General features: G+C 44.3%; 1 protein-coding gene across 1 annotated transcript in view; it reads left to right on the top strand.

Annotated features, from left to right (window-relative positions):
- The window catches only part of SppL (signal peptide peptidase-like protein), a 112,634-nt gene extending 90,746 nt beyond the window's left edge, over window positions 1-21,888 (top strand). Inside the window, exons 5-13 of the mRNA XM_050172894.3 lie at window positions 2,423-2,501; window positions 3,738-3,850; window positions 7,998-8,104; window positions 11,925-11,996; window positions 13,309-13,397; window positions 16,259-16,304; window positions 17,765-17,912; window positions 18,367-18,476; window positions 20,347-21,888. Coding sequence (XP_050028851.1) covers window positions 2,423-2,501; window positions 3,738-3,850; window positions 7,998-8,104; window positions 11,925-11,996; window positions 13,309-13,397; window positions 16,259-16,304; window positions 17,765-17,912; window positions 18,367-18,476; window positions 20,347-20,415 — 833 coding nt within the window. The 3' untranslated portion in view covers window positions 20,416-21,888. The remainder of the gene's footprint in view (window positions 1-2,422; window positions 2,502-3,737; window positions 3,851-7,997; window positions 8,105-11,924; window positions 11,997-13,308; window positions 13,398-16,258; window positions 16,305-17,764; window positions 17,913-18,366; window positions 18,477-20,346) is intronic.
- Window positions 21,889-22,396: the final 508 nt, after the last annotated feature.

Genomic DNA, 22,396 nt, shown 5'->3' with positions numbered 1-22,396 from the left:
GAAGTCCGATTCACCCCAAGCTACCTGAGGCTTCATTCTCAATTTGTATAGACAGATCTCGTCATATGTGAACCATAGGCGTACATTTCATTTGCTTTACATCACAATGTGTGACACCACTGCATCAGGATACCTTGCATCACCCCATCTCCTCTGACCTTACTTTCAAAAGACAGTGAGTTGTGTGGCAAACTTCTTTCTCATCCTGTGTTCCTGTTCTAGTCCAATGAATGACGCTTGCTGTCTGTCATTCAGTGTTGGCCGAATACATTTAGCGAGAAACTTTGTACTGAATACTGAAACTCGACAAGAAAAAAAGAATTTTCTGGTAAGTTCCCTTTAGTAGGCAACACTCATGAATACAGGGTTAAATGTTTTCAGTAATCATACAAAATTGTACTTTCTTGATTGATACTGTATTCTTATTAGTACTGTTAACCTCAATAGGACGAACATGGGTCCAACAAGTTATCTGATATAACAAAGTAAATATAAAGTGTTTCTTTAAGATATGATGAGGGTGTTTTAGTGTTTGATGTAGCTTCATTATCACGACGTTCAACTCTGCAAAGCCTACAACAATTTTTTTATTCAGATCTTGTAGGGATGCGTGACTCACGCGTCCCCTGATTTCTTGTTTTCCTGCATAGCTCCCGTCTCCTGTAACCCGGCTTCGCCGCGTGGCTTGGTGCCCGCGGCAGTCGGTGTGGTTGAAGTGCATTGCGAGAGATGGCACGAGTGTGGCTCTGCTAACGCCACCTAACAGCGGGGTTACTTGGGCGCGGAAAGGAGAAGGCTCTTCCTCTTTGGCTCGGGGTCGGCAAGTGGCGCGGACGTTCTGCGCATGCGCTGATCCATGCTTCTACGAGACCGTCTCTCGAAGCCTACCCCAGAATGGACGAACACAGTCGTTCGAATGCACCACCATTCGCTTGACCGTACGCACGAATGACCAGGCGTTGGTGTCCAGCATGGGGCGAACATATTCGCTCGCTATCTGGTCGCGGTGAGTCGGACTTCCGCGATTTGTCGCACGCCCATCGGCATGTTTTGTGGATAGCAACTCGGCTAGCAGGCATTAGTCTATGAAAGGTGCAATAAAGGCCCTTGTGATTGTTTGCACTTACTGTTTTGTCATTCCTTTGTCCCTAGAGCACGGGTGAAAAACCCACAATATTTTCTTGTGTCTTAAGATTATATCGGTACATATTTTACAGTGAAGCTGTAAATGGATAGCTGATTCGTCCGTCCATCCATCTGTCGGTCGTCTGTATGCCAAATACTCCTCCGATGCAACCCCATGCTCATGTGCAAAAAAAAAAAAAGAGAGAGAGAGAGAGAGGCCAACACCTAGATAGCACAAGGCCAGTTTACTCTGATCCATGACGTCACGCTACCTGGCCCGAAATTTCCATTGACAAAGCTGGCTTGATGAAAGCGGTGACATAAAAATCACTGATGCCTAATTGGGAGCATTCCCATTAGATTCTATCGCAGTCAGGCCAGGTAACATGACTTCATGGATTGGAGTGAAAAGGCCTTGTGCTATCCAAGTGGTGTTGGATTAGCTGCGCCAGTAGGGACGTCGTCGTTCTCCGTCGCAGCCTAATGCACGTGCAGCAGTTTTGCTCCAACTCCAAAATGGGTAGGCCGCACATCATACGTACTCCTTAGGAGCAGGCAGCTTTCAATCAGCAACGCCGCGAGCAGAACTGGGAACGAGCTTGTCTTCACTGTGCCGATGCTGCAGCCTGGGCACAAGAACAGGCTTGTGTAGCCAAGTGCAAGCAGTGACTGCGTACAGAGGATCCGGCAGACTACCAAGCCGTCGTTCAATGAACCGTCGGGATTAACCCAATGATAAGCACCTGGTCCGCATGTTTCAGCGTCACTGGTTAACCATCTATACGGAGTGCTTGGGAAGTGATTTTTTCTTCTTCAGTATTCCTTGCGGGCATTTCTGATGAAAATAGTGAGCTCTGTTTGTTTAGATAACCTTGTGGTCTGTAATGCTTAAATATTATTTGGAAAATTTGCCTTCATTGTATAACTATGCATCTCTCGGAGTGCACGAGAGATGGAATGGGAAAGGATAGGCCTAACATTTAGAAATATAGACAAATGGCAGAACAGATTAGAGAATAAACGTTGGTAGCAGGTATTTTAGTTGAAATTAAAAGGTAGAAAGGCAGGTCATTACAATAACCATTGTTCTCACCTACAGCAACAGATTGGGTGCCAAGATAAGCACAGTCGAGCGTAGCTGGGGACTGATTATATGAATGAAATGGCGAGATTAGGAAACTTGCAGGCATAACCTGGAGATGCCTGACACCAGACTGTGGTAATCGGAGACCTCATTGGTCTGATGATAGTGATTATAATGTTGTGACCCTCGTGTATTCATTTTTGTTCTGTGCAGTAATCGCCACCATTGCCCTAGCCTTCCTGCTCCTGCCCATGTGCCAGTACCTCATAAGGCCCTGCTCCAGTGGCAAAAAGTAAGTCAGCCCCATACGTACGCCACTCGTGCCTTCAGTCGACAGCCGAGTGTTCTGGCTGCCTGAACCGGTCAAGCAGGTCAAACAGCCAGTTAATTGGGTACAGCCAGACATATATGTAACCCCATGCCTAATGACTCTGTGTTGGTATCCCACAATGCCTCTGGGGTTTTAAACAGCCGCTCCCTCTGCACACTGCATCTCCTGCCTTATGACTGCAATTGCAGCATTACACAAGCTGACCTCGACAGGCTCGGAACAAAGGTGTACAAAGTGGCGGCTGGAAACTGTCACCAAAAAGTTGCACACACATACTGCGCTAAGGAATGCGTCAAGTTCAACTTGCCACACAGGAATGCAAGAATCAAGCATGTCGCAATTTAAGCCTCGAAGCCTTGAAAACAATGTTGGACTCCGAGGCCTAATTAGGACGTGCCCAACACAATTGTTCCCGTTATGCTGACCTGGATTTTGCGGAATGGATCCATGAGTATCGGTTTGACAAACTGGGCAAGGAGGAACACACGGTGTTTTGCTTCTCGCTGAAGACAGCTGCTTTTTTATATTTGCTGGATAGTCACCATATCAAGCCCTGTTCAGTCCAGACATAGGTGGAAAAGAAGGCGGCATCTAAGTCTGCAACAGTGCAGGACACTCTAGCAAACTCCATTAGCAGTTTCACGTAGAGTGCATGCTTATTTGCAACATATGTGTAATGCTGAAGTAACATGTTAGTAGGACAAGAAGAAGGTTATAACCACGGTGCCTGGTTTTCGTAATTCACAACCACATGAAGCCAACAGACAATGACAACAAGAAAAGCATAGGGGGAACTACATGTTTGGGTAATTGGAAATGTAGAATTTTAAGATATATAAATGAAATTGGATGAAAAAACAACTGACTGCAGGTGGTATATAAACCCACATCTTCGCATTACACGTGTGAAGCTTTTACCAATTGAGCTACCGCAGCGCTGTTTTCCTGTACACTTCCATAGGTATTTATGTACATGTACTAAATAAAGTTAACCATAAGAGTGTTAGCCACCGCCACCACTCACGGCCTAGGCGAGAGCTGTACATCATCTCTGCTGCAAGGTGTCACGTGATACGTGGAGGTGTCACGCATCGTGTGACGCCTTTTGGCAGAAAGGATTTTTTACATGGTGCTGCATGGTGGCGCTGAAGTTTCCTGTTGCCGCTGAGATCTGTTACTCTCTTCTTCCTATTGCAGAATTTCATTTGGAACGTGTGGCCGCTTCACGGCAGCAGAGCTGGTCTCTTTTTCCCTCTCCGTGGCCATTGTGTGTGTCTGGGTGCTCACGGGACACTGGTTACTCATGGACGGTGGGTATTGCCCAATTACTTCCTGTTCTGTTTTAATAAGCAGGACGCCTTTGACAGCTTATAACGGTTACCAACACAGTGTAGCATACTCAAAAATGAAGCGCCGAGGCTGTCAAGATCAGAGTGAGCTGAGAGTGGATGCATTTTGAATGATGCAGTCGGTCGAGCCACAGCATGTTGCGGGTCTTGTACGTATGCGCATAGTTCTGAATTTGATAAATTTGTGCACTGTGGTTTCAGTTGTCCAGGTAGAGGATATTCAAAGCCAAACTTGTGTGCATTGTATTCAGGCTCAACATCTCACAACTAGTTTATCTAGTGTGCAGTGTTTGATGCAATATTTTCTGCAATGTTTCCTGAGAGAGCCCCAAAGCTTGTTTTTTCTTTATTCTCATTCTTTTTTCCTTCTGTGCTTTGGGTTAGCATGGAATTTAGTAGTAAAAATTTCCTTTCCTTGAACAATTCTTTTGCATGCTCAATTGTGCATTGGCTTTCATTAGCGTTGTGCTAAGGCACCAAAAATGTTCACTAACTTGACAGTTTTTCCATGCCTCACAATTTTGTGTCTTGAGGCAATTGTTTCACTCAAGAACTTGGACATTACATGTTTAAGTAGTGGAGGTAAATGTTACCTATGTTTCCTATGGTTACAACAGAAAAGCTTAAAACTAAAAGTAACATGAAGAAAACAATAATTGAGAAAGAACCTAGAGAAGTCAAAGTGGCAAATGTCAATGTCTGATGTCAAAGCAGTATTGAATTTCTGTCAAATTAGAGAGAACAAAAATTCATAGTGAAACTGACATTTGCATGCATATTATGCTCATTGCTATAAGTGTATGTGAACAAACATACATACAAATAGTATATCTGGCCAGTTTTAAGTAATAAATAGTTGCATCATTGAGGCTAATATTGATTAAAGTAATGTAGGCTATATTTTTGTCACTCAACTTTACCTAATAGTATGTGGCTATCAAGTTGCTTATGCCAGTTCAGGGTGCAACTGTGGTAATGAACTGCCATTTTGCCTTTTGGGACCAATGATGCAATCTAGACTGGCTAGGTACTAACATCTCTGTTCATTGAAGAATGTAGATCTTGTAACGGCCTTATGTTGTTGCAGATGCAATTATTATCTGCAAGAGCATGCATAAATCAAGTTCTCATTTAAAGTTCTTCCAGTATCAGATTGCACTATCAAAAACAGTATTGCTTATAGTGATGTCTTAGTGCACCTAAATTTTAACAGAGGAGGATGTCACTGCTACCATAGTTAAAGTGCACAAGACCGCCCTTTAGCTCGAGGTCACGATTATACTGTAGTTGCATGAGTAAAAGTCTTTTCCAACAATAATTTCTTGCAATGTATTTTTATCCGTTAGCAACAAACAAAGAGAGCTATAATTCTCTAAGCACAACACTTTGTTTTGTACTAACAAAAAAAAAATTTTTTTTCAGGTCCATTTACAACACAATACCAAATTTTAGTAAAAGTGAACATGTAGATTACATAAGACTCTGCAATCAATGACAATAATCTCTTTGCTGTTTGTCCTGCATAGTTTGCAGTTTAGCATTAGCCAATGCTAGATATCTTAGTGGAACCTTGCCCATGTGCCTATGTTTAGTTCATGACCTCTTTTGGTACCTCTTTTGATTGACATCCCTGCCTGCTTCTTTCTGTTTTCACAGGGCAACGGTAAGCTAAACTAATCATTTTTGTATCCTCGGGATTTTCACTGTGCATGCCGGAGAGGGAGAAAAAAAAATGCGGGAAGTGGTGGTGCGTGTTTGCCTGCCGATGTTTGGGATCACTCGGGTTTGATCATGCAAGCTGTGTCTTGGAGTGGATTGCCATGCCTGCACAATAGAGAGCTGCGAAACATTTGTGGTATTAGGTGTACATTTCTCAGCTGCACTAGCTTATCTAGTTTCTGGCATTCTAAGCTCAGTGTCTTACCTGGAGAATATGTGTGTAGGACATAGGCATATGGGGCTGAAGGGGGGATTAGGGGGAACGTGATGGGATAAGGACAAGGGATAGAGTCTGCAAATGGTAGTCGGGGGCAAATTGTATATTGCTGGAACAGACCTTCGTGCTTCAATAGATGCCAAATAGGCTGATCATGTTATGAGGACGATACCACAGTATATCATGAACTAGGCTGGGAAATGCGAGTCACTGTGTAGGCCTCTTGATTGGCCAGCTTGACCCCTTCACAGTGGGGATACACTTACGGAACACTTGGAACAGAAATAGTATGTGCAGGTTAAAGTAACGAATACTGTAGTAAAACAGATACCTGCCATTGTCCGTGTTCGCTTTTTGCCTTGATGTCCTTTCGTCTTGAGACGTTTTCTTTTTCGTGAGTACGCAAAATGTACCATTTCTAGCATTCGCAGGTTAAAGCAAGCAGCTTTGAATTTAGTGCCATGTACGAGTAATGTTACTATCCCAAAATGACACATCTCAGCACAGCCGCACAATGCACAATTCCTGCCTTAGAATCCTGGGTGATGTTTTGTGTGGTTATGCAATTTTGTTTGTGTTTATGTTCCTTAAGGTCCTTTATTTGTGGAAATTTCTTGTTTACAACATTGTCATTTCGTTTTTGTGCATTCACTGTGATCAATGACTGCTTGTTCCTGCAGCGTTTCGCAAATCATGGTGGTGCAAGACTTGCTAGCTAATGGGGCAAGAACAGGCATTGTGAACAGGAACAAATGCCGCAAATTACCAGCTTGCCTAAAATTACTCATTGCTTTACAGAAACAGGACTTGCGGTCAACTGTGGCGTAAAAAGAATGCAAAATTTTTTTTGCCATAGAAGCTTGTATTGCGCCATTATAAAAGGATGGGCTTCATGCATATTCAGGCTTCAAGCTACAGCTACCTTATCACATTCAAATCTTTTCGCTGTTGGTTAACTGTAGTACTTGGGAAATTTTGTCATTTTCGTCGCTTATACTCTTTTGGCCTGTTTAACTGAGAAGCAGTTTTGGAAGTGTGCTGTGTAGAGTGTGGCAAAGGGCATACCATAGGAAGCTTCCTATGATATAACTATTAAAAATTCGGCCCTTCTGTTAACCCCATTTCTTCTCATTTAAAGGGCATACCAGTGACTTGCAACAGTGTTTTGCATTTTGCATCCATTTCTGATGCCACTCGCATAAAATGGTGGACCACTTTAAAAGGCAAAAGAGCACTAGGGGACCTTTGGTGGGCCCAAGTATCAATGTTGGTAATTTCCATTGATGATACTAGGACTAACTTGTTCTTTTATTAGTGCTTGCTTGCTATTGTGTTGTGTTAGCGCCTATGCTATCGTCTGTTGCTGTCTACTCTGCCATTCTGTTCTTCTTTTCTTGCGTTAATTTTTTTATTTTTTAGTGGTTTCGAGACATCTGGGCAAAATGGAAGTACATCTGCTTTAGCTTTGCTTGTTTGTGCGAAACCTTTTCCTCTTTCTTTTTTCTTAAGAATAAGAAACACAGTGACCATGAGTTGATCAGTTCATTTGACCAGCATTGCAAACTGTTGCCACAGATGTCCACAATGTTCATGCATGAGCACAGCACAAGAAGTTTTTGAATAGTACCGTGCGTGTCACGGGTCACCAGGTCAGCCAGCAAGAAAGTGGGCCAGATTACTGAAACAGTGCGTGAATAACATCTAGGAAGACACAAACTGGAGTGGAGCTAAGCAGAGGGAGAGAGCCAGGAACGATTCAACATGCGGCGTCTATGTTGCACGACGCGTCTCGATCAAATGCACTTAAGGCGCCGAAGTCGGTGTCCGTGTCTCACTTCATCATTTTTGTTTTCTCTTCGCAAATAAGGCTGCGTGACTTACCACAACTGCGAGGGCCATCTTTCAGTTTGGCTATTTGTGGCAAATCATGCAAACAGAACAAACAGCAAAAACGACAAAGACATGAGAAGTGCTTCCCTTATCACCTCCTTTGTCGTGTCTATTCTGTTTGCATTATCAGCCGCGAACATTGACCAATGGGTCCAGTCTTGAGCGTTGTGCTGTTTTGATTTGTGTTTGAGCACACACATTTTGACCACTGCAACTGACTCTGCCCCCTTTGTTTTCCTCCCCCTCCTCTGCCCATCTCCATCCACTTTCTTGACAATGCAGCGATGGGAATGGGTCTGTGCGTGGCGTTTATAGCATTTGTGCGACTGCCCAGCCTCAAGGTGTCCACCCTGCTCCTCACGGGGCTCCTCATATACGATGTCTTCTGGGTGAGTGTGAACGACCACAGAGTGCAGAAGGGGGGGGGATCTTTGACTGCGCCATTTCTGTGCATTCTGCATTACGTACCCATCATCTATAAAGTTTTGAACGTCCTGAAATCGAAGTTTGTTATGTAAAGGAAATTTCTGTGTGGAGTGTTTTAAAGCTGCCCTTCGATTTCTGCAAGAGAATGTGATGGTGCTGTATGTCAGCATTGACCTAGTCATTTTTCGGCACATCAGTGTGCCCTGTGGTGCACTGGTTCCAGCATGAAAGTTTTAGTTAGATGATACGCTCATATATTTTGATATATGGTAGTAAAGAAGAATAAATGTCCCGATATTGTAGCTATTTGTTTCCTCATGCCTCGATTACGGAAAAAGTGATTTTACACTGGGGGATGAATGGTGGAGAACATTGCGAAGGACCCCTGGTTCTGCATGAATGTGTTCCTGTATCCATTGCTGCCCGCTCTCTGGAAAAAGATTAGTGCGATCATCCTCTAGCTCTTCAATTGAGTCTTGAATACAAGAGTATGCTTTTTGTACAAACCACACCAATCTGACTGCTTTGCAGCATTGTTCAAATTCGATGCATCTGTGTTCGGCTGTATTGGGAGCAGTGCTAACAGTAGCAGGGCTAATGGTACTGCGCTTGTACGCACGCATGGCTATGTCTAAGTAGTGCACTTCCTATGTTTCTTAACTTGATCATGGGTACCAAAATTGGGATTGGCTTAAAAAGTAAAAATTATGCATTCGAAAACAAAGCACTATTTGTTGACCATGCTCATGAACACCCAGCGGTCCAGGAGTGTGAATGCTGTAATTGAGCTACCTGTGTCATTATGACCACATTGGTGCCCAAATGCGAAAGTTGGATGCATTCTCCCTTTTTGTTTTCTTTAATAAATTCTCTAATTTAAATTTTTCTTCTATACTAGTTATGCATAGAAAGCATAAGCATCCATAGCTGGTCTGCAAACAAGGTGGTCAGTGCAAAAGTGGAACGCTTGTAGGGCTGACGTTAAAGAGACAGTAAGGCAATCAATAAATCAAGATGAAGCAGTAGGTTATTGTTGCAAGGTTTACAGAGCAACAGTTTTCTTTAAAACGGAGCTTTTGAAAGCAAGAAAATTACATAGTGATAGGACTAGGACAGGATTACCACCGCTGCTGAGAAAATGTGATGCCACCTCCCTTGGATGTAACATTTTCCATTTATGACTGGCAACTTGCAGTCAGCCATTGATAATAACAAAAGCTCATTTCAGTAGACTCTTGTTAATACAAATTCAAAGGGACTATGAACATTTATTTGTTTTATCAGAAGTTGGTTTTAGCAGATCTACGATAACTCAGATCCGTTGCACCAAACTGTGTGCAAAATAAATCTGTCAACTGAAACAACATTAAAACAAAAAGCCAGATCTAAAAAACAAAGTCATTGGATTTGCATGATACAAAGGATTGCTTTATGCAACCCTTATGCAATTGCATAATTCTTTCTTGTGGACGCTGTGCAAACCTTTGCATTTGCATGAAAAGCCGACAACTCGCCTTGCTTGCTCGGAAAATTCTTCAGTGCCCTTATGAAGAAAAGCGCACAGCAGTAGTCTGGTCATTTTCAGCTGCACCATGTGTGAACACCACTGGTTCTTGTGGTTTATGGGTATTATCCTTACAATAATTATTGGCCTGCAGAAGCACCATGAGCATCTCCTCAGTTATTGTTTCTGTAGTGTTGGCCCTGCAGATTTTCACATTATCTTCAACTCTGGCATAGCTGTTAGGGCTCACTGACACCGGCAACTCGAAGAAGTCGTGCAACCATGTTTTTCGTAAAGCGGCCGGTCGCATATAGTCGCTTTGGTCGAAAAGCGACTGTTCAGTCGCTTTTCGACGAAAGCTCAGTCGCTCGGTGCTCGACTTTTTAGTCGTGCGACTGCTGTTAGAAAACTGTCAAACGAATAAGCAGTGCAGGAGCTGAACGTTTGTATGTGCCTATATTTATTTTGCATGGCTATGGTGGCACAAACGGACGGAAATGGTGTCAATCACGAGGCATTTCGGTGTGGTGATAGGTAGGTTGGGCTAGCCAGTGTGAACATTGGTCACCGTGCGTTGCCCTTTGGTCGCCCGTCGTGGTTGGTCGCACGACTTCTGTCAATCACCAGTGTGAATGAGCCCTTAATGTTCACAAAACACCATTTGCCTTTCATAGCTGCATGAAAGGCAAATGGTGTTTTGTGTAGAATCCCTACCTTGAACTCTGCCCATCTGTGCCTCTCGCTGAGTCGAGCATCAAGCTCCAATGATGGCTGCAGAAGAAGTTTGGCTCAACTGAATTAGGAGTTCATGTTAAGCAGAATATCTTTGTATTAGGTCTTTGGGGAACCAAGCAAACGTTCACACACTGTTTGCCATACCTGAAAATTTGGCTCGACTGGGTTCATCTTAATGGCAGTCTACTGTACATTGCATTTTGCAACGTAAGTGTGGCCAGTTTTTGTTCAGTTTTCCTGTAGATGAAGTCACTGCTGTTACCTCTTTGCACTGTTGTGTCTGCACTGATTGCAATAGCATGGCGCCCTCTATGTTTGAGCCTTTGACTCGGAAGCACATGGTAGAGCCGTGCAGAACATGACCTAGGCGACCACTGGCATGGCTGCATGAGAGGCCTCGGCTAACATTCTTACTTGCTGACATAAGAAGCTGACACATGAAGTAATCGAAGCGTACCAAATCCATTCAAAAAAGTTTGGAAGAGCAGATTCCAGCTAATCGTTATGTTTGACATATTGTTAGTCAAAGCTGGTGGCAACTGGTGAACAGCACTTATGAATGGAAAGCTTTGTGATTTCGGTGCCCCATTGTTTGCACATGCTCAAATTACAGAATAAGCTAGCACTCCATTTTGTTGCAATTTTCTCTGTGTCTAAGGCATCCCTTGTGGATAAAACAAACATTGCGGGGATTCTAAAAGGGTAGTCAAGTGTTCTAGATTTATTTGATGCTTGCCTTTAAGCCTTCAATGACGGCACAGATAAATACCCCCCCAAAATTTAAAACTTTTCTGTCTAAATGTGCAAAACACACAGAGAATAAGCATAATCAACGAAAATAAAAAATAATTTGCAGAAACTTATTCAGCAGCAGGAGAGAACACCAGGCAGAAAAGTGCAAGTGGGCTTTGCTCTAAGCTACCCATGGCTCCGTTTGGAATTTGTACAGACAGCTCCTGCCATATGTGAACCATGGGTGTACATCTCATTTGCTTTACATCGTGTGTGTGACATACTACGGCAGCCTGAGATCTCACATCGGTCTGTCTCTTTTGACCGTGCTTTCAGAAGAAAGCAGCTCTTGTGCCAAACTTCCTCCTCGCCCTGTCTTTCAGCTCTGAATCAGGAAATTATGCTTGCTGCCTGTTTACTCCGCGGCAGCTGAAGACATTTAGCTAGAAACCTTTAGACTCAACACCGAAACTCTGCAAAAATATAAAAGAATATGTATATATATAATATATATTTGTGCAGTGTGGTATCTGCAGGCAACACTCGTGGGTAGTTATATCCTCCCTTTAATCTCGGCAATCTCTCCTTTACTTTCTTTTTCAGCTTTCTCAACGGTCACTGTTCACACTTTGTATTGTCATTATGGAGGCAAGCAGCTCAGGCATGACCTCTGCTAAGAGTTACTGTACTAATAATAATCTACGTTGGTGTGACAGGGTAGAGTTACTGCATGTTTTAGGGTGCCACATCCCGTGCTCAACCCGTGTGCTCCCTCAAGCAGCAATTGTCTTTTTGTCTCGTTCTCTCCGCAGGTGTTTTTCTCCTCTTATATCTTCAATGCCAATGTCATGGTCAAAGTGGCCACGCGGCCAGCAGACAATCCTGTGAGTGTTTGCGTGTTTGGTGTTTCTTGTCACGAATTTTCGTAGGTTACGTATCTGATTTCAGCAGGTTTCTGCGCTGGGTCGGTGTCTGTGTGTGTATGCATGTGTGCACACGTGCATGTGACGTCTCGAACATGAACTTTTTTTTTCTTACATGTTTGTTCATGGTTAAAGGGATGATAATCACATTTCCAGACCTTGTGGGTAGTACGCAATCAATTAGCAAGTCTTGCATCCTTTGCCAACAAGCATTCCAAGCAAATTGTTTAGCTATCGCTTTCTGAAACCCTGGAAGTGGATGTCACAGAGAATAACAGTGACATCATGTCAAGAAATGAAATGCTGTCTCTTTATTAAAAGCAAGTCTATAATGGATGGTTTTGCTTGGTTTTGCTCCTTGCTGTGTCTTTTTCCTTCCTATTGCATGACGGTCGGCACATATATCCCTCATGTGCAATAAATATCTAGGAGGGCCAGCATTCAGTATGAACAAGCTTTTTGGATGTCACTTTAGGATGATACCTATTGACCAAGACATTGGGCAGAATTCCCACCACTCTAATGAGGTGCTGCACCGCAAGCCTCGTTACACAAAAGTTTTGTCCATAAAAGTGATTGGTCGAGAATATGGCTCCAGTTAGTAGTGCTCTATTTTCATCTTTTATGTCATCTTCAGTGCCACCTTGACACCATGCTGTACACAACGATATCGCAACCAGTTAAACATTTAAGGTGTTATATCGATTTACGTGGTCTTTGAAGACATTGATTGTCCAAATGTGTGTTGTACTTGATGTGGCCTCTTGAATTGCATTGTATTTTCACTAGTTGCATGCAGGGTGCCAACAACTCTTGCTGCATCTTAACACTAGGGCTCTGGATGACCAGATTGATTTGAGAGCAAGGGGCAGATAACCTGCTGAAGGCAAGCCCAAATAAAAACAAATCTTGCATAGAAATATCCCAATATGTAGGATGTCGCATCAAAGTATATTTTAATATACCACATTGTTCTGATTAAACATACTTACTGAATACTATACCTATATCTATGTAAAGTTTGCATGAACTGTGTGGCAAAAGCATAGAGAGAAAAATGGCCAAGGTAACAGTCATGTAGTCTTTCATGAATGCCACCTTGTGCCAAGCATAGATGAGGAATCGGCTTTGGGTTGCTGTCCTTGTTTCCGCCACAAAATGTGCTCCTGTCCAACTGAAACTGAGTTTTGGCTTCCAAGCCAGACTGCACCGCACACAGCGCTTGTGTTCTGGTGATGCATACTCACTAACTGCCCTGTGTTTTGCCCCCCAGGTGGGCCTGGTTGCCAAGAAGCTCCACCTGGGCAGCATGGTTAGGGAGGCCCCTAAGCTGTCGCTCCCTGGAAAGCTGGTTTTTCCAAGGTGATTAACCACACGTGCATCTCATGTGGTACGAGGAGGGTCGCATGTTGTACCGGACTTCGCAGGACCGTCCTTAATGTCGCCGGAGAGTCTTGACTTTTGAACTTGTGGGGACATTCATCAGCCTGCGGTTGAGGCACAGTGAGGCGCAGCCAGGTGGGCTAGTTGGGAACAAATTGGCAGCTGTGTTTAGCATGAACAGAAAACAAGGACAAGTGACAGAAGACAAAAACACAAGTGCATGTGTTATTCCCTTCTTTCTCTTGTGATTGTTTTTTTTTCTCGCACATACACAGTTGTGAATCCCTTCAGAGCAGCTTTGTGTGGGCTCCATCTGTGCAGGTTGTCTTGAAATTGTTGAAGCTGTTGTTGAAGCTGCTTTTTCTGTACTCGTCAGCGATGTTCCTGCGCAGAGAGTATTTTGCCTATCATGAAAGGGTTTCTTATAGAGGCAGCATTGCATACGGTACACATTATGGTAAAACTTAGCCAGTCAACATGAGACAAAATGTGACCAGTTCTATGATGCTGTGATGTGAAGCTCTCAATCAACATTGAGACCTCTTCAGTTACGGTGCTTTTTCTTCTACCATTACCTGCGTCCGGGAAACTAAGAGCCAGTGTTCAAGTGCACACGGTCTGCAAGTCGTTACTGCACTGTACGGCCTTGACCACGTGATGTCTGACGATTGCTCGATGGCACCGCGGTGTTTGTTAATTGTTGTGGCATTGAAGGCGAATTTGAAGTAGTGTGAAGCTTTTACAATTATGGTTTTAATGAATTCCTTGACAGAAAAATGGGTGTTCCTTTCTGTGGCAATGTTGATTGTGGGTCATCAGTAGTGTGTAAATTTGCGATGGCAGAATATTTGAAATGGAATCTTCTGTTATGGTTATCTTGAAAATGTAATGTACAGTATGGTCAACCGTTTAATGTTAACGGGAGCACCCACTTGGCATTCTAACATCAGTTACGGCCTAGATATGACATGGAGGCGTGCCGAAAACACATGCTCATACGCACGCACACATGCACGCGTAGTTCTGTTACTTGCAGGTGGATGACAGTACTATTTCTCTTTTGTGAAACTTTCTGCACTTTGTTGGCTTTCGCAGCTCTAATTCGACCTATTGGATAAATGTTTCAATTATATTGGGGATAAGTAGGGGTGTGTGGATACCGAGTAGTCGATTCTGATTCGAATATCATGCCGAATCAAGAAAAAGAAAAGCCGAATATCGAATCGAATATGATATCAAAAAAATTTTCACAAAATTTATTGCTTACAAATTTTGAGCAAGAAAACGTGGCACTACACATGCTCGGGAGTCTCCTAGCATTGCATAAACAACAATGTAAACAAGCTGTCAATAACATAGGGACATAGAGATCAAGTTATACAGTGCGGTCTACCCTTATTAATGGGAACACCAGGTTAATATGCCAGCGCTGACCACAGCTCAGTTCTAGAATAGGAAGGTCTGGAAATTTTTTTTTTTTTATAAATAGAATTTCTCTTGAATAGAATCAAGTGCTTTCTTCTTCTGAAGCTAATGAATTAGCGACATTCTGTTGTACTGAATACCAATGAGGTTCTCGGTTTGATAGTGGACATGTGTTTTACAGCAGTCTTTCATTTATTGCATAGAAAGTTTTGCTTTCCTGATTTTCTCCAACATGCAGAAGGACTATGCCAACTTTACCGCAGGCGGGTTATTGTAAGGCCAATCTGCGCGACGAACGAAAGAACTGCGCATCACGTGACTCAATCAGCACTCCGCATGTAGCTGCCACTCGTTCGCACATTCGGTGTTGTTTGCCACCTGTCAAAGAATCTGAATTCTGGAGGGTCACGGCAAGTTCATGACGCTTGCGCCGAGCTCGATGCAATCCATGCATCGGGCTGGTGTCGGGAAGCGCTTGTAGTGACGAAATTCCACTGCCCCGTCAGCCGAGGCAGCCTGCCCTCGCGCACCACGCTCCCCTTTGGCCGAAAACAAAAAGAAACGCTCGCTTGGGCGGCATCGAGCACGATGGGCTCCGCGGTGCGCATGACATGTGGCGCCGTGCGAGCCTCTATACCAAATATATAGAATATTAAAAAAATTGAATAGTAGATAATTCAATTTGGAAATCAGCATATTTGGACATTCACTATTTGATTCGATTTGGTGATATTCGATATTCGCACACCCCTAATTATAAGTGTTCCTCTGCAGGAGTGGGCTATACTACTGTGCAGCAATATGGTAACATGCAGGCTTACCATCTTTTTATTCACTCCTGGTTACCTTTTATTGCTCAAGTTTGCTTCTATTACACTTGTGTGAGTAATACCTAAGAACATCTGCTTGGAGCCTATGTTTCGACATGGGGACTATACTTGATAGAGGCTTACGAGGCCGCTTGGCTCTGGGCTGAGGATCCCCTCATTTGCTCATTGTTGGTCGATTCATGTCTCCGGCTTCCGATGATCCCTATGTCATACGTAGTGGCAGGCCAAATAGAGTTAGAGAGAAAACGAGTAGAATAGAGTGAAAACATAAGACTTCTATTTTGGTTCATTGATTAAATGCAGGGTGATAGTGATCCTGGCCGGGACAGCATGTCAAGTCTGTTCCAATTGTCTTCATTTTAAAGCTTTACCAGTAGTCTGGGTGGGCCTTGGCATGTTCGACTGGTTTTAAGCGGTGGATGATAAGAAAGGAATACAATCAAGTGAAAGGGGTTCTTACATTGTGTGCTGGCGCGTATTATACAAGGGATCGTTGCCTTTTTCTTGTGGGACGTGTTTAAGTTTTCCTCCCCCACACGCCACATTTTCTCATCCTTGTCATCTCTTTCCCTCTCTTGGCTGCAGTGTGCATAGCAGTGGCCACTTCTCCATGCTGGGTTTAGGTGATATCGTGAGTACCCTCTCTCTTCATCTTTTTTTCCCCCCTTCATACTTTTCCAGCTTGAAGTAACACTAAAAGATATGCTGCCCATTCTAATAAGTCACTCCTCCCGAAACTATCACTTTCGCTTTTTTGGTTGAAAAAATATAGGTTATATTAGTGGAGAAAATGAAGGCCAAATGTGCCGTTTCTTAATTTGTTGCCCGAATTGTGGCACGATGGACATCATTATCGCGGCACTTTTCGCCATATCTTCATGTACAGTTGAACTTCATTTAAATGAAGTAGCAGCCAACGTGAAAAGGTCTTTGTTATTTCTGACATATGTTATAAGCACATATTCATTGCATGCTGATATTGCCAAGACACACTTCCAAGTTTCGTACTTCATAATATCCGATAATTTGTTACATCTGTGCTGGTTATATTGAGATTCGATTGTATTCAGACCCGTTCAGCGTGTGAAAAATCTAATAAAGCTTGTCATTTCAGTTTAAGTTTACCATTTTTTAATGCAGCATAGTGCTCCCTCGTAAGTGAATTGTTAACGTGGCTACTAGCACCTTCCAAAATCTTTCAGTGTTAACGAAGACTTGGTGTGGCTATATTGAGGTGACATCTCCACGTGCCTTTCATTCTTGCATCTTTTTCACCGTACCAGGCTTCCACTGATGGTAAAACAGACCTGTGTGGTGTTTTAGAAATGCCTTCTACTAATATAGCTTAACTTCATACCTTCTTAATTTTGTAACGTCATTTGGTAGTGTAATTTGGCATATTGCGCCCAAGTCAACATTGAAATCGCTTCAACGCAAAATGTCTTGCAAGTGCTTATCACATTTAAAATTTCATGAACTGATGTTAAACGCATGCACTTTTTTTTTTTGTGTGTCACCATGCCTGCAGTCATTGCGTGTCACAATCTTATTAGAAGTTTAATAGCCATTGTACCAACTGCCATGCGCAGCATTTTTTTAGCACCAGTGGTAACCGAGCAATGACTGCTGCACCAGTAAATATATTGGCACACACTTTCGCAGCTCTATACATGCTTGAGAGGACACCGAGTTCTCAACAAATGTTTGCAAACTTTGCGGTCATAATGAGCCTTTTGTACATTACATAGCTGTCATGGCCTGCAACGTGCTTAAGTATTTACGAGTCGTGGAATAGCAATTTGTATTTGTAGTGCCGCATTTGTGCTAGGTATCCTACAATCACGTGCGCAAACTACACCTTAAGGTTCGTTGCGCCCGATACCTCGTGATTCGGTACAGTATGTGCTTGCCTGCCGAGCTCTGCCTGAAGGCACAGTTCACAGTGTCCTTCTGTCAGAGAAGAGGGGGAGAGACATTTGCCTGGTGATTAGCAGCACATTGACCTGCCTTTCTAAGCTCAATCTGGGCGTGGTCGCCCTTGCCGGTTTGAGGAGGCGTAACGCCGCTGCCACGCTCGTGTCGTTTCTGCAGGTGATGCCAGGCCTGCTTCTGTGCTTCGTGCTGCGCTACGACGCCTACAAGAAGGCCCAGCTGAGCTCGGCCGAGACGGGCGTGCCGCCGCCCAACCACCTCAACAAGATCTCCTACTTCCACTGCTCCCTCATTGGCTACTTCCTGGGTGGGTCTTTCCTCTCGATGACGTCACCGTTGTATCATTTGCGCCTAACTGCACAGAGAGGCAAACCCTGCTACATCCTGCTACATTTCAGCAACATATGAGAAGCAAAGAGAAGCATAGTGCAAGATTATTGTGTCACTGCACCCTTTATGGCCATGGCCGACTGTTTTGATAGCAGTTGAAGAGAGCTCAGTAAGGCTAGGAAGCCATGGGGTTCAAGTGTCGTGTTACCAGTTGAGGCATGGCCCCCCTCCTTGATGCTGACTGACCATTTGATTTCTTGGCTTTGCTACAACTGTTTTACAGTGCTGGTGGTGATAATTCTTTCTTGCGTTTAACATGAATGCTTTTCTCTGAATAAAACCTGTTTGAAGTTTACCACTGTGTTTCGTCCTTTCTGTGCCTCTGGGTGTTTTTTTTTCTGCGCCTTCATGTGAATTCTTTAAACTGGCAGGCCTGCTGACGGCCACGGTGTCCTCGGAGGTGTTCAAGGCTGCCCAGCCTGCGCTGCTCTACCTGGTTCCTTTCACATTACTTCCGCTGCTGACCATGGCCTACCTCAAGGTGAGCTCCAGAGGGACGTGTACCGAGTTTGCTGTCCAGATGCCCTTACTTATGCGCACATACATGCGTGTGTGGTCTGTTCTGTTTATGGCTCACTTGAATGCAGTAGGCTGATCGCATGGGCAGCAGGCAGAAGGAAAACATGAACTTCACGGAAGGAGAAAGGATCGGTGCTGGTCTCATTTCGAATTTTGAATAGTTGGACAAGGACAAAAGAAGTGTATGCACACAGTGCTAACTTCTAGCAACTTTTTCATTCCGAAAGAGCAGATATACAGGCAAACCTCGATATAACAATAGTCACGATGTAACAAACTATTTTAATTTCCCGATCTTAGTTCCATTGAAAACTGTTTTTTTTTCCTTTTTGCAATTTAATGAAGTAATTTCGTTACACGGTTTCTATTTAACAAATGTTTAGGTATTTGAAGCATGTACTTGGAGCCTGTATGGCTACTGAATCTAGCAAAAAACTATAAACATGTCCGCCTAGGCAAAAGTTATTTCAGGCGTCCTTCCACATCAAAAGTTTGAGTGGCAAAAACAGCATCAGAGTGCGCGTGCCGAGACGCTGTAGGCAGGAAACACCGCTGCGTCATTTGTCGCGGGGCACGCGACAGCTTGCAATGCTTGGAGACATGATCAAGCATGCGCTAGAGGGCGAGGGGAGGGCATAAATGTGCGCCTCTCTGCCCTGTCACTGTCCCCCATCACTTTCTGCCCTCTCCCCCATCGCGTGCACATCTCTACCTTGCACGCGACCATGCGCAGGCCACGCGCCATATCTTGGAGATAATCTCCCTGCGGCGAGTGCAAAGTGCGAGCCGAGACGGTTGGTGCATTGGTGCGCATTGGGTTCTTGATCGTGTAATGCTGGCGGTCACATAATCTCAAGTTTCCGAGACACAGTGCGAAGTGCTCGTGCACGTTGTGACAGTGAGTTCGCGGTCATCGAGTGAGATCTGGTAATGGTTGCCAGAGTGCACGTGACACCAATAAAGCTATGACCCTTTTACTTCGTGCAGTTGTCTTTCCGATATATCGCCATCAATGCTTCGTCTTTTTTTGTTGTTGTTGTTGTTGTTGCTCAGGACGAATATCCGTATCATTGTACACTTTTGTTTGTAATTTGTGGGTGCCGGCTATGGACACTAAGTATGGTCAGCCATGGTGTCCATGATTTACGGCGCCGAGCGATGCAGCGCACGCAAATCTCGGACGCCATGAGCCATGTCGATGCATTACTCTCGGCGCAATTTGCACCGCAGGCTCTGGCGCTCGTAACCGCTCTATATTATGAGCTGTCCTTGTGGCGATTTGTTTGTAAGTGCTTACTAACACGATACTATCCCCCAGGAATGCTTTGCGAATTAGTGAATTTGTTTTTATGGCTGAAACTCTAAAACCTCGAATTAACTAAATTCGCAAGTTAACGAAGTTTTGTGTTGCAAGTTTAGCTTCATTGTATCAAGGTTCAACATATATAAGACAGATAGAAATAGAGAACAAGCATGGGAATATGAGATTGATTGAAACTTATATGTAATCATGTCATGTCACTCTTGCCATAGACGCCCAGATAATGTAGCTCTCCACTGGGTAGTGCAAGGAAAGACTGGTCTCACTTGCTTCAAGGGTTTCACTAGTCAACTGATTGCAGTGCCTGGGAATAATCTTCATGGGCTTAAGGTCCAGGCTGCCACCACACTGCTGGCAATGACTTACCATTCTAGTATTGTCCTCTTACGTGCAAGGAACATATGTTAGAGTTTCTACAACCTCAAAGATATGTCAGTACTCCTTCAAGCTGGACAGGTGCTTTCTAGGCAATGATGTGAGCTGAAGTTCCCAACCTTGGTTTTTCTCGCAGGGTGACTTGAGGCGGATGTGGAGCGAGCCATTCATCAGCAGCCCGCCTTCCAAGCATCTGGACGTCTGACAGACCTCGTGTGCACGTCTGTTTCTTCTGCCGCTGCCGTTCTCGCCTACATGCCCACACATCTGAGCACATGCGTGTGTGTGTGTGTGTGGGACGTTGACTGACAAGCTGCATGCGATAGTGCTCGGAAGAAGAATGCATCGACCTCATCACTTCAGCACCTCACGCAACCTGCCTCTCATTGTCATCTCCCCCTGGGGACAATGACCGTCAGCCGTGACTGGAAGTCATTGCACTGCGGCTGGTCTGTTGGGGTGGGAGGGTGGGCACGTGCACATTCATCATCCCTTCATCTAGAGGTTTGGCTTAGACTTTGCACCCATCTGTGACTGGCTGGCACATTGCTCGTAGGCCACTGTGAGGGGAGGAACGGAGTGCGGCGGAACCTGTGCGCAGTGACGTGTCCGGAGTCATGCCGCGGCTGTCTTGGGCAGATGTTTGTGTTGACGGGTGAAAGATGGAAGTCGAAAAGAGGCGAGCCTCAGGTGCATCCTAGACAAAAGCTACCCCATAGTTCGTGCCTGTCATGCGTGGCATTTTTTTTTCTTCTCTTTAGTATTGTCTGTTATCGACCCTAAGTGGTAGACGTTAGTGCACGTGAAAGAGTCCAAAAAGAAGAGAAAGAAAAGAAAGCGACAGATTATAGAAGGACGGCGAATCAGGGACATTGGAAGTTTTCCGTATTGTAAGCATCACACACAAGAACGAGCGCCCGTCTTTTGCTCTCCTTGAGACGACCTTTCCCATCTAAGCACTGCTTCCAACATGGGTAACTTATACTAGTGTCACACGACCACTTTTGATCGCGATCAAGCCCAATCTGGATCTAAATGCTCTATGGCGATTGGCTCCCTCATGCAGCTTGCTAAAGGAGCCAATCACCGACCGAGAAATTATATTCGAATCGGGCTTGATCGCGATCAAAAGTGTGCTGCGTTACACCTGCACTACATATTGCCTGTTTCAGTAAGCTTCAACAGTCCAAAGTAGTAGAGTCGTGTGTGTTCTAAAGCATTTAGAAAAAAGAAAATGAGGAGGATGGCATTTTGGGGCATTCTTGCACCGGGCTGAACTGCACTTGCCAGTGCCATCTCGAGCTCGGAAGAGGCTCCTATGTGCTCTGTATACTGGGTGCATTGGCCTGTCTTGTTACAAAGTCTGAGATGGCAACAGGAAGCAGGGAAAGTGCGCGGTTGATAGTGTTTCTGTTGCTTGCCAATAGGTCATGTCCAAAACATGATGACCACGACCTGTTTCCAGCTCTGAAGTCACTTCCGACACATGCTGTTCACGAAAGCAAAGCCTTCGAGATCTGTTTCAGTTACTGCGGAGATACGGTCGCTGAGGGCTGGCTTTGAATGCTACCTGTTCCACCATTCTCGCTTCGTTTCTCCCGTTGTTGTAGTGCATGCTCATGCTCTGTGACCGTTTAGCGTGGAAGGCAGGTCAGTATGCCAAAAAAAAAAAAAGAAATACTTTTTTCTAGCTCGATTTTATGAGATGTGGAAGGGTTGGACCGGCAACCTGTCCTGTTGGCGAGCAACAGGAGATTGACATCTGAAGACAGTGTGCTGATCTTGCCCATTGTCGTCCCGCCTGTGGCCTAAGTTGGCAGAGCAGAGAGAGTTGCCGAGCCGCTCAAGAAATATGAATAGTCTGGAGCACAACTAAACACTCTTAGTGACCCCGGAGCCACACTACCTGCATTTTCTATTCACAGCTAATTTTCTTTTCTTTACTGATTTGCAAGCCTTTATTTGTTTTCTTTTTTCTTCACAGTAGAGCCTTGCAGGTATGATTGCATTTCTTTGAGGATGCAAAAGCCTGTGCTCTTTGATTGCCTCCTGAATCACCCCATGTAGTCGTGAAAAGATACATACTGGCGTGTTGCATTGGTTGCACCTTTGCTGTTGAAATAGCAGGGCCAATTTAATTAAGTATGTATCTTTAGTCGTCTTGCCAAGCTGACTCACAAGAGCAA

Source organism: Dermacentor andersoni, chromosome 3 (genome assembly GCF_023375885.2).
Source record: "Dermacentor andersoni chromosome 3, qqDerAnde1_hic_scaffold, whole genome shotgun sequence".
Classification (NCBI taxonomy): Eukaryota; Metazoa; Arthropoda; class Arachnida; order Ixodida; family Ixodidae; genus Dermacentor; species Dermacentor andersoni.
Note: the sequence above shows the minus strand (reverse complement) of the source record. Positions and strands in the feature narration are given on the sequence as shown.